The 16,366-nt window shown below is 52.1% G+C and overlaps 1 protein-coding gene across 1 annotated transcript; it reads right to left on the minus strand.

Moving 5' to 3' along the window:
- Nucleotides 1-369: 369 nt before the first annotated feature.
- On the minus strand, nt 370-16,294 carry ITPKC (inositol-trisphosphate 3-kinase C). The gene is made up of 7 exons (XM_045531949.1): nt 14,996-16,294; nt 10,669-10,768; nt 9,180-9,393; nt 7,037-7,241; nt 4,574-4,675; nt 3,857-3,928; nt 370-1,905 (listed from the first exon to the last, which is right to left on the minus strand). Exons 1-7 carry the CDS (start codon nt 16,148-16,150, stop codon nt 1,702-1,704), a joined length of 2,052 nt encoding a protein of 683 aa, XP_045387905.1. The 5' UTR covers nt 16,151-16,294; the 3' UTR covers nt 370-1,701.
- Nucleotides 16,295-16,366: the final 72 nt, after the last annotated feature.

The following is a 16,366-nucleotide window of genomic DNA, read 5'->3' on the forward strand; positions in this document are numbered from 1 at the left end:
AGTGCCCAGCAAAGGATCTCATTTAGGGAAACTACTGTGTAATGTTTCTAACCCATGAATGAGGTAAGGAATAGGCATGTCCCCATCCCAACCCTGGTATGTTGGTGGCACTACCCATCTGGTACACTGTCCTGGGAGCCCTGAGGGCAGGGCTTGGAGCTGTCACCACTGTGTCCCCTGCATTGTCCAACATAGAGCCAGGCACGAGAATAGCCACTCAGTGGTGAATGAATGACCCAGCCAGCCCTGAGCCTGCCGCTGTCTGCCAAACTGATCATCCCAATACGCCACCCAGCACTAATGCTTGAACTACAGAGTTGAGCCTGTACACTCCAGATGTGAAACAAAAAGACTCCACCACGCTGACTTTGAGTGTCATGTTTATTGGGTGTCATCATGGGCAGGAGGCCCAGCAATGCCCCCCCCCTAACAGCTACCTCTTGTATAAATAAGTATAAAGACAGTCAGTAGAAAAGGAGTACATCTCCTCGCCCTGGAAGACAGTGTTGGCGCTTCAGCTTAGGAAAGAGGTAGCTGCCTGTCCTCCCCAAGCCCACCCTTGTGGGCCAGGAAGCCAAAGCTACGAGTGGGACAGAGGAGTGGGACAGATGGGCCACTGACCACACCTCAGAGTTCTGGAGTCTTTGGTTTGGAGCAGGCTGTAAGCCGGGGTCACGGCCAGCAGCCCACCCAGCCACCCTGTGCTTCAGGCCCACGCTGGGCACATTTCACAGGGGCCTGTGATGGGGTGGGGGGTCCCCTGAGCAAGGCAGCTCTGACTCACAGGAGGACACCTGCTCTCCTACCCCTGAGTCTCCTTTCTGCCATGCAGTTTGCTGGGAGGAAGGAGGTAGAAAAGCCCAGGGCCGGGGCAGAAGGAGGAAGTCCTGAGGCTAGACCTGCGGTACAAGGAGCGAGGCTGTACTGTCACAGTGCTGGGGCGGTGCTGGGACGTGGCTGCGCTGTGGGTCTGCAGGAGGTCAGCAGAGTCCTCCAGAGAGTAAGGAGGATCACGGGGCATGGCAGGGCAGGGCAGGACAAGAGTGAACTATGGCCCACCCAGTGGCATCAGCCCTCGGGCATCGGCCAGTCCCATGGTGTCACACCCTCTGCTGCTCAGTCCTTGAATGGCTCCCAGATGAAGAGCTGGGCTGTCACTCTCCCCAGGTGGACAAGGGGCTCCTGCATTTGTTCACAAACAATGCCTGATTTTCTGGGGCACCAAAGGTGAACCTGACCCAGTCCCTGACCTCAGGGAACCGGCTTGCCACTGGGAGGGGGCTGGCAAGGAGGCAGATGACAAGTCATTCACATAGCCATAGGTACCGTGTCACCCCTGACCGTGTGAATTCTGAATGTGTCCTCCCAGGGCAGTGTGGTTTGGCTGTGGCCTCCAGCAGCCCCTCAGAAACCTTCCTGGCTGCTCAGGGGACCTGTTCAGGTTCTGCCATGTCACCGTATAAGCCTCATCCTGCCCCCTCTGTGGTCCTTCCAGCCCCCCTATCACCAAGGGACCAGATGCTATCTGGTCACCCAAGGCCTTTCCACATTGATCTTGTGTGGCGTACAAGTACGACACAACCTCTCCCATCCTTGGGGGTCAGCTTCCCCATTGCCAATCTCAGGCCCCCATGACATTTCAGGGCTCCTCCAGCTGGACTGGTACCATCTAATAAATAAACCTGGAGATGGCCGAGTGGGTCAACTCTGGGCCAGACCCCGAAGGAGGCGGATCATGTTGTCCAAGCCCCAGAGGTAGCCGTCCTCACGGTTGCCCTCAGCCCAGGGCAGCCTGTGGCTGAGCGTCTGGTGGCCAGGCAGGGCCACCGTCTTGCCAAAGTCGATCATCCAGACCTTGGCCAGGCCAGTGTGGTCGTGCACAAAGAGGAGGGAGCTGCCCACCACCTGCAGGGGGAGAGACCAGAGGTGAGGGGAGGAGCAGTGTGACAGCCAGGCTGCCTGAGTTCAAATCCTGGCTGGCCACTCACTGGCTGTGCAGCCTTTGCAGCTGTCTTAACCTCTCTGTGGCTCCGCTTCCTTATAAAGGGAGAATAATACAGTAATTCCCCCAATCTGTGGGTTTACTTTCCACAGCTTCAACTGCCCTCAGTCAACCACAGTCCAAAAATGTGGAATGGAAAATTCCAGAAATAATTCATAAGTTTTAACACATTGCCACACTAGAAAAACATTTTCCCTCCTTAGGGCTGTGGTGTTTTACAAAAAACTTCAAAAACAAAACTATCCTTTCTAATTTAATGAAAAATTTGTTATTTTTTTTTTTGTTTTCTGTGCATGACTTAATATGCAACTGAATTGTCAACATTAACTGTAACAGTAAGAACATCAACAAGTAAGATTTTCATGAACCAACTGCAGGGTTTGGCACGGGGCCTCCCATGACACAACACAGAGGCTACGGCGCGGCAGCGTGAGTTGCCTGCGCACCACACAGCTCCCGAGGTGGAGAGACGTGTGAGTTACATACGCTTCCCGAGGCCCCGGGCTCGAAACTAACGTGAGTTAAATACAACTCACATGGCAATAAATGTGCCAAGCTGTGCACCATTCTAACTGGCTGGCAGCACTCCGTGATCCACACACTCCACGAGTTCCTCGTGGTGCCTCGCACACAGTGAGCCCTCAGTGGATGCTGTTTTAGTTTCATTTGTTTTCCCTTCATTTAAGTCCAGGATTGTTGGTCCCTCCCTTTTTCTACGTCAGTTTGCAAATATCGCTGCTCCTAGAAACCCAGATTACTGGGCAGGTGAGCAGGCGCCTGTGAGAAGAGGCAGACACTGCCCAGCTCTCGATGGCTGCTGGCATTTGGCAAGAGCGTTGCCAAGTCTCCCACGTTGTCAGAGGAAACTGGAATCCTGATTTGGGTGTGAAGCCTCACATTCTAAATGGTGGCAACTCAGTTTTTAAAATGTTAAGTCACCAGATAGGTGAAACCAAACACAAAGACAGAAGAGATGGGGTCCCCAGGCCTCCTCTTTGTGACTCCCATATAAAGCCTGAAATGAGTGACAAGGATGACAAGGGTGACATTTGATAAAAACAAACGTGACAGTAACAGCTGTCACATGCTCATGGTTTGCTATGGCCCAGGCAGGCTTTAACTATTTTGACCCCTTTGACCTTCACGGCGCCCATGAGGCAGATGTTGCTGTTACCCCACCCTACAGGTCGGGAGACTGAGGCCTCCTAAAATGGCTGCCCAGGTACAGGTGGGCTAGGGAGTGGCAGAGCCGGGATTCGAACCCGGGCTGGCCTGACTCCCAGATCCGTGCCCTTTGAGAAAAGTCAGCAATGTCAGGAAAGGGGCGGGGCTTGAGCGGGAGACAGAGCCCAGAGAGAAGAGAGGACGCGGCCACCGCACAGATTCTCCCACACAGCCTCGGAGAGATCAGTGTTTCCTAAGAGAGACAGGCTGGGAGCGTGGGGGAAAGGGAAGGGCAAAAGCCATCAAACAAGAAGGTAAATAACAATAATTACAAATAATTGTACAATAATCGTAAGAGGTTGGAGTTAAACATACTTCTACGCTCCAAATGTCACTCTATGGTCTCACACCTCAGCAGCCCTATGAGTAAGGTACTAACTAATGTTCCTCCCCATGTTCGAGAGGAGGAAACTGAGGCACAAGAGGGTAAGCCAGCCTTCGTTCCCAGGTCCCCTGGGCTTGAGTCCATGCTCCCAACTATCATAGCCACTGAAAGTCCCTTTCCTGGATCCCAAAATACGAGGACTCCTTTTTATAGCTTTGGCCTGTAACTCTGTCAACAGCCTCCCTTCCGTGCCCCCCAGGGCCCTGAAACCCCCCACATACACCCCTGATGTCCAGGGCTCACACCTCGTGGGTCTTGAAGAAGGGGGAGTTCTCCAGAGCATCGCGAAGTTCTTCCAGACGTGCCACGTACTTTCTCTGTGGGGAGAGGGAGGGTGCCCCGGTTAGCATGGACACTGCGTGGGCCCTTGTCCACCTTGAGCTCTGGCCTCATCCCATGCCCCCAAAGGAGGGGCAGACTCCAGCCAGGATGGGATCGGGGAGCCATCCTGGGGAGAATTGGGGCAAGGCGAGTGAAGGGTTGGATTTACCCAGGAGGTACAGACAGTGGATTACATGAATACCCAATCCCACGGACAGGTGGAGTCTGTCTCCCTCTCCCTTTAATCCAGGCTTGGTCGTATGACCTGCTCTGGCCAAAAGAATGTGGGAGAAATGAGAGTGACCATTCTGACCCCGGCCATCAAGATGCCTTGCATTTTCACTTGCTCTCTTGGCCCCCTGCTTCCATGTGAGAAAGAGCCCAGGCTAGGTTGCTGGACCATGAGAGATGTGTGCCCAGGTCATGAGCCAAGATGTCGAGCCAACCGGCAGACACATGAGAGAGGCCACCCCAGACCAGCCGGCCTTGGCCGAGCCACCAGCTGACCACAGATTGTGTGAGCAAAGCCAGGCAGTATTAGCCAAGCCGCACCCACAGCAAAAGACCATTGACTCGGGGGCAACCATAAATGGTGACTGTCTTAAGCTGCTACATGTTGGGACATGGGGTATCCCACTCACCAGGATGCCACGGTCCCCGTCCACAAAGTCCTCCAACACCTTTGTCACCTGTTCCAGTGCCTGCGTCTTCTTGAAGTTGGTGTTGCAGGTCCCATCAGCTTTCTGTGGGGCAAGGGGTGAAGGGGCAGTGTCATGCCTTTTCCTTCCCAGTCCCAATATCCAGCAACCTCAGGCACCTCCCAGGGCCACCCGCCTGCCTCCACGCTTGCTTGCTGTTCAGAGGAAGCCACCCCACCTGCCCAGTCCAGCTCAACCCAGCCCCGAGTCACGCTCCTGAGCAACCAGCCTTCCAAGTTCTTCCTACCTTGAACCTCCAGGTCGAGCCAGTCTAGCAAAGTGGACTTTGGAAGGGCACGGATCTGGCTTTGAGCAGTGACTCGGCTACTTTCTAGCTGGGCAGTCTTAAGCAAGTCACTTCACCTGCCTCAGCCTCAGTTTCCTCATCTGGAAAATGGGGATTGTGTTGCTATCTACTTCTTAAGGCTGGTGTAAGGATTAGGAGACCAGGTGTGTAGGATGCAGAGCATGGTGCCTGGCACACAGCGAGCACTCAGGAAATGAAAGGAATGTTATTTTTCATGTTTGAGAGAAGCCACCTAAGTCACTTAGCCACACTGTGCCAGGTGCTACATAGGCATTGATAACATGGAGGTAACAGGACAGACACAGCCTGACGATGTCTGAGGGAGGCAGACATCGAATAAGATTGTTACGAAGGAAGGCGTGAATAATGAAGGGGAACAAGGGGCTAAGAGCAGGCAAAGAGGGAGCCCTGATATAGGAGGATGGAAATCAGGGAGGGCTTCCCTGAGGAAGCAAAATTTGAAAGGCAAGAGGAAAATGAGAGTTGACCAGAGGAACATCAGAGGGAATGTGGCAGAGGGCCCAGCATGTGCAGAAGCCCTGTGGCAGGAAAACGCAGGCCCACTTCCAGGAAGTGAAAGTGCTTCACTGTGCCTGCAGGTAGACAGGAAGGAAGAGGAGTGAGAGCCGAGGCTCGACCCTGGAGGGCCCTCTAGGCCATGACACTTCTCAGGGTGCTAGGGAGCCACGGAAGGGTTTTGAACAGGAGAATGTCATAGTCGATTTGCAACTTAGAAAGATGGCTCAGGCGAGGCCACGGGGAAACAGCACCTTCATGCATTGCTGGTGGGATGTGCAACAAAGAAGTCTGGTTATCTCCAGAAAATTACCAGTGCATTTCATCTTTGACCCAGTAGTCCTACCTCTGGAAATCTAGGCTACAGCTGAACCCACACACTTGCTAAATCTCTTATGTACAAAGTGATTCACTGAGGCATTGTGATGGCAAAAAATGGAAACAACCCAGGTGTCAATTTATCAGGGACCATGGCACCTCCACAAAGAGAGGAGTAAACAGCTGTAAAAAAAAAAAAAAAAAAAAAAAAAAAGGCAAGAGGAGACTCTCTATGGAATGATCTGGAAAACTCTCCAGGATATTACTGTTATGTGGAAAAAGCAAAGTGCCAGTGTGTAATACTGAGGAAAATTTAGGTTACGCAATTGCGTTTATTTGTATTTTCAGGAAGAAATACAAGAAACGGATAAAGTGGTTCCCTGCAAGCCGGCAGGAGGGTGGACAGATGGAATAGGAAGGAAAGCAGCAGAGTTGGGAGAGAAATTTCTCCCTGTATACCTTTTTTTTTGTGAGACAGAGTCTCGCTTTGTTGCCCGGGCTAGAGTGCCATGGCATCAGCCTCGCTCACAGCAACCTCAGACTCCTGGGCTCAAGGGATCCTTCTGCCTCAGCCTCCCGAGTAGCTGGGACTACAGGCATGTGTCCCCATGCCCTGCTAATTTTTTCCATATATATTTTTAGTTGTCCATATAATTTCTTTGTATTTTTAGTAGAGACGGGGTCTCGCTCTTGCTCAGGCTGGTCTCGAACTCCTGGGCTCAAACGATCCGCCCACCTCGGCCTCCCAAAGTGCTAGGATTACAGGTGTGAGCTACCGCACCCGGCCCCTGTATACCTTTTTATAATATTATTTTGACTTCTGAACTGTGGGACTGGCTATTCAAACAGTTATATTTAACTTACAACAACAACAACAAGAATGCAAGAAGGAAAAAAAGAAACCTCCACAGCTGGGGGAAAAGCATCCCTCTAGCTCTTGTGTTGGGGGGAGACCAGGTCCCGGGAGCCCCGAGGAGCTGGGGCAGGAGAAGACAGGGCTGGACTGGGACATGGCCACAGGGAGGAAGAGGAGAAGATGGAATTGGGAGATGCTCGGGCAGAAGGAAAAGCAAAACTTGGGCTCTGACGGACGTGGGCAAGACAGAGAAGTGGGACCTCCCTAGCCCTGGCCTGTCCACGCTCTGCAATCTCCTGTGCTCTCTCCAGATCTTGCTGGTTTCCAGCCTTCCCTGATGCCCATGTCCCCGAGAAGCCTCAGATCCAGTTCTGGGCCCTCCCATGGCTGGCTGGCTCCCAGCCCTCACCTTGATGCCCTCGATCCGGAAGCCCAGGATGGAGGTCGAGCTCATGGTTTCCCTCCACTGCATGTAGCGGGGCTTGGTGACCGCACCCTGGGCATGCTCCTCGGGGGTGGGAGCCCCGGGGTCCACAGCCACCATCTTCTCATACATGTCCTTCCGGGGCCGGGGCCGTTCTCTAGCCTTCACCAGCTCCTCCTCCAGGTAGGTCCTGAGCACACAGAGGATGTGACAAAGGAAACTATGAACGACACAGGTGGAGGGCTTATACTTCCCGACGTCAAGACATACCACAAAGCTACCGTGCAGCACAAGAGTGGACAAATAGATTGATGCAATACCATAGAGTCCACAAACAGACACAGGTGGATGTCCACCCACCTACGACAAGGAAGGCGCTGCTGCACTTTAGTGGGGAAGGGGAAGTCTTTTCAATAAATGGTGCTGGGTCAATAGGACATCCATATGGGAAAAATGAACCCCTGTCCCTACCTCCTACCACACACAGATTAATTCTAGATGGATCACAGGTCTAAACGTGAAAGTTATAACAGTAAAGCTTGTAGAAGGGAACGTAGGAGAATATCTTCATGATCTTGGAGCAGATGAGATTTCTTAAGCATAAACCCACTAACGATAATGAAAAAATTGCCAAACTGGACTAAATTAAAAGTACTTCTGTTTATCAAAAGGAACCATTGGCCAGGCATGGTAGCTCATGCCTGTAATCCTAGCACTCTTGGAGGCTGAGGCAGGATCGCTCAAGGTCAGCAGTTCAAGACCAACCTGAACAAGAGTGAGACCCAGTCTCCACTAAAAATAGAAAGAAATTAGCTGGACAACTAAAAATATATAGAAAAAATTAGCTGGGCATGGTGGTGCATGCCTGTAGTCCCAGCTACTCGGGAGGCTGAGGCAGAAGGATTGTTTGAGTTTAGGAGTTTGAGGTTGCTGTGAGCTAGCCTGATGGCATGGCACTCTAGCCCAGGCAACAGAGCAAGACTCTGTCTCAAAAAAAAAAAAAAAAAAAGGAACTATTAAAAGAGTGGAATGGAGGCTCACGCCTATAATCCTAGCACTTTGAGAGGCCAAGGCAGGAGGATCGCTTGAGGTCAGGAGTTCAAGACCAGCCTGAGCAAGAGCGAGACCCTGTCTCTACTAAAAATAGAAAAATTAGCCAGGCATGGTGGCATGCTTCTGTAGTCCCAGCTACTCGGGAGGCAGGAAGATCGCTTGAGCCCAGCTGTTTGAGGTTGCAGTGAGCTAAGATGATGCCATTGCACTTTAGCATGGGCAACAGAGCAAGAACGTGTCTCAAAAAAAAAAAAAAAAAAAAAGAGTGGAATGGGAGAGTTGGAGAATACATACATACATTTGTGTGTGTGTGTGTATGTGTGTATATATATCCAACAAAAGACTTATATCTAGAATATGTAAAGAATTACAGATTAAAAAAAAAAGCCAGGCTGGGCGCGGTGGCTCACACCTGTAATCCTAGCACTCTGGGAGGCCCAAGCGGGTGGATTGCTTGAGGTCAGGAGTTCGAGACCAGCCTGAGCAAGAGCAAGACCCCATCTCTACTAAAAATAGAAAGAAATTATCTGGCCAACTAAAAATATATATAGAAAAAATTAGCCAGGCATGGTGGCACATGCCTGTAGTCCCAGCTACTCGGGAGGCTGAGGCAGTAGGATCGCTTAAGCCCAGGAGTTTGAGGTTGCTGTGAGCTAGGCTGATGCCATGGCACTCACTCTAGCCCGGGCAACAAAGTGAGACTCTGTCTCAAAAAAAAAAAAAAAAAGAAAAAGAAAAAGCCCAACAGAAAAATGGGCAAAAGATTCAAACAGGCCCTTTTTAAAAGAGAATTTCCAATGGCTAATCAACATATGGAAAGATGCTCAATTTCTTTGGTCATCAGAGAAATAGAAATTAAAATCACAGTGAGATACCACTACAAACCCACCAGAATGGTTTAAACTAATAAAACAGACAATACCACACACTAGTGAGAATATGGAACAACTGGAACTCTCATACACCACTGGAGGGAATGTACTCTGGTACGACTTTGAAAATTGACTTTAGACTATTTTCAAAAATACCCACCCCCTACCCTCCACCCCTGCCTCACGGCTGCCCCCGACCCCACCTGCTGCCCATCTTGCAGTCCATAATGGAGGGGCCCTCGAAGTCTGCCAGGAGATCTTCCATCTGGTTGAAGGTCTGGCCATCCCGCTGCACCACACCATAGTAGGCTGGCACAAAAGGCCGCAAAGGGTCTTCCATCAGCTGTTCCAGGCTGCGCTGCTCACACTGACAGAAACGTTTCAGAATCCGACCATCCTCTCCTGCCTGGAAGTTCCCTATGGGCAGCAGGATCAACGAGACAGTCAGAAACTGGATCAGAAGGAGAATCGTCCCCATCTCCCTGTATGCATCAGACCCTGGCCACCATCACCTTGCCTGACCCTCCTGCAGTCCCTCCCTGCGACTCTCAAAATTATGGCCAGGGGTGGTGAGGAAAGGACCTCTTCCTGTGCTCTGCTGCTTAAACAAAGCCCTGTTCAGAGCACAGGGTTTTGTAATTTTGGATTGCGGGCTCATGATCACCTGTGAGAATTGTGTGAGCTCTGAGTTGAGAGCATGGCTCTCCAGAGAGGATCTGCATTTGCTTCTGCCTGAAGTCCCCAGCTGCTAACAACCACGGCCTGTTTAAGTAATTTATAAATCTCAACATTTCCTGGACCATGCGGATAATTAGTGTAGATTAGAATTCCAATTTCTTATTGTGGCAGACTGTATTCTCAGAGTATATTTTCCAAAGATGTCTACAACTGTATCTCCTGTCCCACATGCTCTTTTAGAATTTTCCCACCGAGAAGTAGAGTTTAATTTCTCTGCCCTTGAATTCGGGAGGGCTTATAGCAGAAGTGACACTGTGTGACTTCAAAGTCTAGGTCATAAAAGACAATATAGCTTCTGCTTTGTTGGCATAGACACTTGCCTTTGCAGTCCTGAGCTGCCATGTATGAAATCTGATTACTCTACGGCCACCATACTGCAAGGAAGCCCAAGCAACTACATGGAGAAGCCAGTAGTATGCTAGGCATTGTGCTACCATGTGCTGGAGACATTTGCTATCTCCTGGGGAAAAACCATTATAGCTGCTATTTATTGAGGGCCTACTTTGCTCTGGACACAGGGAGAGGACAGGGAATGATAATTTCCATTTATAAGGGGCCAGTGTCTCAGTTTCAATATACCTTTTGATTTTAACTCTTTAGTTAACATTGCAAGGGAGATAAGATTATCTCCATATTAACAGATGGGGCAGTTGAGACCCACTAAGAGCAAGTAACTTGCCCAGAGTCACCATGAATAAAGAGCAGAACTAGGATTTGAGCCTAGGTCTGTCTGTCTCCAGAGTTGAAGTTCCCCCCTCCACCAGAATAAGAGGGAATAGCCCTCTGCCCTGAAATATGAACGGCCAGGCCTAGGCACTGCCCATCACAGCCCTCTAAGGTAGGGACTGTCACCAAGCCCATCTTACAGGTGGGGAAACTAAACTACAGAGAGCAGCCTTTTTCCTAGCCCAGGTTTCTCTGCCCAGCCCTGCCTACCATGAGCCCCGCTCTCACCGGCGTGTCCAGAAAGCTGGACCCAAGGGTAGTGTTTTCGGAAGGAGACCACGAAGGGCGAATACTTCAGAACTGTCTTCAGCTTCTTCCATGGTTTGCTCTGTGTGGGGCAGAGCAGGGTGGGGTCAGAGCCAAGGTCAGGGAGGGAAGGTGCTGGGGGTGCTGGGATGAGAGGGAATGAAGGTGGAACTGGGATCTTTCCAGGGCCAGAGGGCTTCCTGGGATCACTGTTTCCAAGCTTGTTGGGGTGAGTGAGCCCCACTCAGCTCAGTAATCATGAGAGCCCCCAAAGGCTTAGCAAATGTAGGGGAAGGTCTCTGTCTTTTCTCTCTCTCTCTTTCTCCATCATCACTTCCTTGGTATCTGTGTCTCTCTGGCTTTCCCTTATGAGTAAGGATAGGCCAGGTTTGGTTGTGGTAACACCCTCCAAATCTTCCTCTGCACATACACACTCCCCAAACTTGGAAGCCCCATCTCTGCCCCTAACCCAGGTCAGACCTTCTTGGGAAAATGATAGATGGAGGCTGACCACAGAGAGAGACACAAACAGAGACAGGTGACAAAGTGACAACAAAGGCAGGAACAGAGACAGAGACTGTGGCAGTCATGAGAGCTGTTCGGCACATGGCTCCAACTCTTCCACCCTCCAGAGGTGTGAGGAGAAACGGAAGCTCCTGCAGGCAGGCCCTGCACGAAGACAGCCTGGAGCAGAGCCCCTCACCCACCATGGACCTATGGCCAACGTGTAGTAGGAACCAAAATAATCCTTTTTGTTGTAAGTCATTAGATCTGGAGGCTGTTTGTTACTACAGCAAATCCTGGCCTACCTGGACTAATACAGAGATAGGCATAGAGTTGCTAAAAAAGAAAGACAGAAAGAGAGACATAGATAAAGGTAATGACAAAACAAAAAGATGAATAGAGGCAGAGAAAGAGAGAGAGAAAGCAATATAATACCAGAGAAGCAAACAGAAAACAGAGATTTAGTTGCCCTATGCTGACTCAACCAAGAGCTTCTTAAGACATGAAGTGTGTGTTCATGAACACACAAACACACAGGCACACACACGAATACCCTGTGTGCACCAAGCACATAGAGGCCCGTAGCAAATATTGGGAGAGTGGGTCACTTCCGGAGAAGGAAGCTGTGTGGCTCATCCCCCTCCCACCCCAGGGTCAAGGGCACGTTCTTCTCTCCCACCCCTCAGAGCCCAGCTACCTAGCAGACATCTGACACTGGGAAGGTTAACAGGGAGTCAGAGTGTTAGAATTCAGGATTCAGGAAGGGCTAGTCCGTCCCTGCTATGGCTGCCAGACATGGGGAAGAGGTGATTAATAAAAGTTCCTGTTTACTAACCACCTGGAACATTCCAGGCACAATGACAAAGATTCAATGTGCCATAACCTACTTAATCCTAAAACCACAACCCGAGGAAATTTGTTGTCTCCGTGTTACAGAGAAGGAAACGGGCTCAGAGAGGTGAATACACTTGCTTAACATCACACAGCACAGTGCTGGGGTTCTAGCTCTGGTCTGATCCCACTGCCTTGGGGCTTACCCACTATACTCCTGCTGGACTACACGCTCATGAGGGCAAGGTCTGGGCCTGTCATGGTCACAACTGTGTCCCCAGAACATGGCCTGGCACACACAATAAGAGCTCCAAAAATGTTTCCTGGATTGAAGGAAGTTAATTGAGACTGTTTTTTTTTTTTAATCACAAATAGATTTACTATCTCTGTGCCACCCTCTCTCTCTCTCTCTCTCTCTCTCTCTCTTTCCTTTATATTAGATCCAATGGTTAATCTGGGCTTTCTCAGATGGTTTCATGATGGTCTCAGCTCACATGCCCTCTCCTCCAGGAAGCCCTCTCTGATACCCCAGGTCTGACCAGTCGCCTCTCTGATTTCCACAACCTCCTGGGGTTCCCCTGTCACAGCCCTGACCACTCCAAGCTGTCACTGTCTGGCCTAGTCCTGACCACTCAGGGCTCCCCCATTGATCTAGGAGCCCCATTAGTGTCTTGGTCACTGCTGTGTCCCCAGCAAAGCTGACATAGCACCAGATAAATAGTAGGGGCTCAGGAACTGATTGTTGTCTGATTAGAACAGGATGGAAGGAAGGAAGGAAGGAAGAAAGGGAGGAAGGGAGGGAAACGGAGCCTTTAAGGTCAAGTGGGATTTCAGAATTAAAGGCGGAAGAAGCAAGGGTATTCCAGGCAGTGGGAACAGCTTGAGCAACATGTGGCGGCAGGACGGCAGCAGGGTATTCAAGGAACAGCATGTACTCAGGCTCGGTTACAGCAGAGGGGTCACGTGGAGAGAAGGAAGCCAAACCCGGGAAGGGGCCTGAAGGCGGGAAGCTCTGAAAGCAGCACTGACTCCTGGTCGCTCCTGGGGAGACCCTGGGCAGCCATGGAAGGCACCAGAGCGGGGAAAGTGTGTGATCAGAGCTGGGCCACTGAGGATAACTGGAGCTAGGGAGGCCTGGGAGGGAGGCAAGGCAGGGACAGATCCACCCACCACAGGGTGAAAAGGATGGGTTTGAAACTCAGTCAGAACTGAGTTAGAATCCTTGCTCTGACTTCACTTGGCCAACCCAAGTGACCTCACCTTTCTATGCCTCAGTTTCCTCATCTGTAAAATGGAGATAATAATAATCCCAATCTCATAGTGCTGTTGTAAAGATTCAAAGAATTAACACTTTGAAAGCACTTAGAATAGTGCCCAGCATACAGTAAGAGTTTGAATCTCTGCTCTGTGTCTTCCAAGGTGTGTGACCTTGGACAAGTGACTTGACCTCTCTGTGCCTCAGTCTTCTCATCTGTAAAAGAGGATAGTAATAATGTCTACCTTGGCCGGGCAGTGGCTCATGCCTGTAATCCCATCACTTTGGGAGGCTGAGGCAGGAGGATCGCTTAAGGCCAGGAGTTGGAGGCAACATAGTGAGATCCCGTCTCTACAAAAAGTTTAAAAAATAGCAGGGCGTGGTGGCACACACCTGTAGTCCCAGCTACTCAGGAGGCTGAGGCAGGAGGATCGCTTGAGCCCAGGAGTTAGAGGCTGCAGTGAGCTGTGATCACACCACTGCACTCCAGCCTGGGTAACAGAGCAAGATCCTATCTCTAAAACAAATAAAAATAAATTTAAAAAATAGTATCTACCTCACAGGGCTGCTGTGAGGAGTAAATGAGTTAATAAGAGCAAAGCTGGACATGAGTGTGTGCTAGCTGCTGTTGTTATTATTATTCACCCACTTCCAGCTCAGCCGTTCTGAGATGCCAAGGAGGTGACAGAGCAGGCAGAGAGAGAAGCAATGGCAGAAGGCCCTGGAGGGTCAGCTCCTTTGCACAGGCACAGGCACGTCGAAGCAGGTCTGTCTCACAGCTGTGGGCACATGTGTGAACACATCCCTAAGGCAGGCATGTGGGCTGAGGGTGAAGGAACAGAACAGTCTCAGGCTCCAGCCAGGGGCCCCGGGACAACAGAAGGACGCCTCAGGCAAGCTAGCAAACTGACTGACGGACTCCGCTCCCAGGCCCACGTGAGGTCTCTGGTTTCACACCTGCCTCTGCTCTGACCCTCCCTCCCTGAACCTGCCCTGCCAGCCCTCCTGATTCACCAGGGGAGAACCGCACCCAAGCTGGGGCTGAGGGTGGACAATGTAAACAAGAGTCTGCAGGAGGCCCTTTGGGGACCTGGGGGGCAGAGGGGAGACCAGGCGGACCCCTGGCTAGGGCGAGGATCCTTCACCGTTTTGGGTTCAAACAGCCCTTTGAGAATCTGACGAAAGCTGGGGGCTCACTTCATTCCCTAAAAAAATGTACAAATGGGCTAAAGGGTGGTGAAGGTTCATAACCCTTTAAGGCAGCCAGAGGCCCCAGACTAAGAAATTTGGGGTAGAAAGTACACCTTTCCTGTTTCCTTAGTCGAGTGGTCCTCAGATTCTGGGGTCATAGACTCTCCAGGGGATTCAAAGGAAGTCACAGACCCTAGCTACAAGAATATGTGTGTACACACACAGACTCACTCAGCTGTACAATTTCAGGGGTTCCTGGGCCCCATGAAGTCGGTCAGTGGCCCTTCATTATAGACCCCAGGACTGGAGGCAGAGGCGGAAGGAGAAAGGGGAGAATTAGGAGGGGGTGCCTGGAGTGGGTTAGTAACCCGGCTGTTGGAGGAAGGGGGTCAGTGGATGGAAGAGGTGCCTGGAGATGACATTGCTGGTGGGTAACTCACAGGACACTGGTAGACACCTTCTCAAGCAGAGGCAGGGGGCTAAGGGGCTTGGGGGGTGTGGCTCAAGGGCAGGATGGGTCCCACTCACCCCAGACCTGTCCTCAGGATCGCTGGCACCTCCGCCCCCGGCCACCACATCATCCTCAGACTCGTCAAAAGAGGAGGCAGAGGAGAAGCCACCACTGCCTCCCTCGACCCTGGAGGGGGGTCCCACTGGCTGGGCCTCAGGCTCAGGAGTCTCAGGGGTGATGATGAGGCGGGGCACAGGGCACAAGGGGCTACACTTCAGGTGAGAGGGCAGATGAGTCAACAACTCCTCAGGTTCTGGTTCCTCTAATGGGCCATCGTCAGGCTCTCCCAAAAGGCAGTCTGTCCCAGGCGCTGTCTGGGGACCATCAGTGCCAGGCTGTGTCCAGGAGCCATCAGTATCTTGTTGTATTGGGAAACTATTTGTGTCAGGCTGCTTCCTGGCTATTTCAGTATCCTGTTGTGTCTTGGAGCCATCAGTGTGTGCCTCAGTCCAGGGACCTTCAGGATCCTGTTGTGTCCTGGAGCCATCAGTGTACAATTCTTTCCAGGAGCCTTGAGCACTTGGCTCTGTTGAGGGACAGGCTCCCTCTGGGTGAGTCCGGAGGTTGGACCTGCTCTGGCGGGTCCAGAGGTTATCGACCCAGGGCTTGATCCATTCTGGCTGAGTCTGTGACCCATGTGTTTCTGGCTCTGTCCATGGCCCATCAACTCCTGGCGGTGTCCGGAGGCTGGCCTTCTCTAGCTGAGACTGGAGGTCTGACCTGTGCGGATCAGTCCAAAAGCCATCTGCCCCAGTCTCCGTCCAGCGACTGGTCGTCTCCAACTGCGACCAGCTCCTTTCTGGATGTATCTGGAGGTTGGACCTGTCTGGCTCCGTCTTTTGACTGGGCCTCTCCGTTTCTGCTCCGAGGCCAGCTGCTCCAGGCTCAGTCTGTCCGTCTGTCCAGAATTCTGTCTGTGGACCATCTGTCCACGGCTCAGGCCCGAGGCCGGCCTTCTCGGGCTCCGTGTGGAGGCTGGACCCCGCGGTCCGGGCCCAGGGCCCGCCCCACTCCGGCCGCCCCACCGGGCCCCCGGCGCCGGGCCCAGGTCGCTGCTGTCCCGGCTGCCGCCGCCGCCCTCCTCGCGGCGCCTCCAAGCCCATGCGGGCTGCCGCGGGCAGCGCCCGGGCCTCCGCCTCACTCAGGCTCCCCCGGCACGGGCAGCGCCTCATGCCCGCTCCTTCGGTTCAGGCTTCGGCCGACCCGGTCCCTCCTACCCCTTTAAATCCTGCGAGGGGTGTGGCTGGCCAGCCCCGACTCTCGGGTTCCGGCCAGCGGAGCTCCAGCCGGCCCCGCCAAGCAAGGGTTAACCGATACTCTCCACCTCCCCGGGATAGCCCCGAAGCCCCGCCCCACAGGACGTGACGTAACGGGGCGGGGCAGGACCG

The sequence above is a fragment of the Lemur catta genome, chromosome 19 (genome assembly GCF_020740605.2).
Source record: "Lemur catta isolate mLemCat1 chromosome 19, mLemCat1.pri, whole genome shotgun sequence".
Classification (NCBI taxonomy): domain Eukaryota; kingdom Metazoa; phylum Chordata; class Mammalia; order Primates; family Lemuridae; genus Lemur; species Lemur catta.

Bases quoted from the DNA above. Each gene is read 5' to 3' on its own strand.
- ITPKC (XM_045531949.1), bottom strand. From the start codon at position 16,150: ATGAGGCGCTGCCCGTGCCGGGGGAGCCTGAGTGAGGCGGAGGCCCGG. The intron at 10,769-14,995 runs GTGAGTGGGACC...TGCCCCACACAG, and splicing joins ATCCTGAGGACAGGTCTGGG to AGCAAACCATGGAAGAAGCT. The intron at 3,929-4,573 runs GTGAGTGGGATA...CTCTCCCCACAG, and splicing joins ACGGGGACCGTGGCATCCTG to AGAAAGTACGTGGCACGTCT.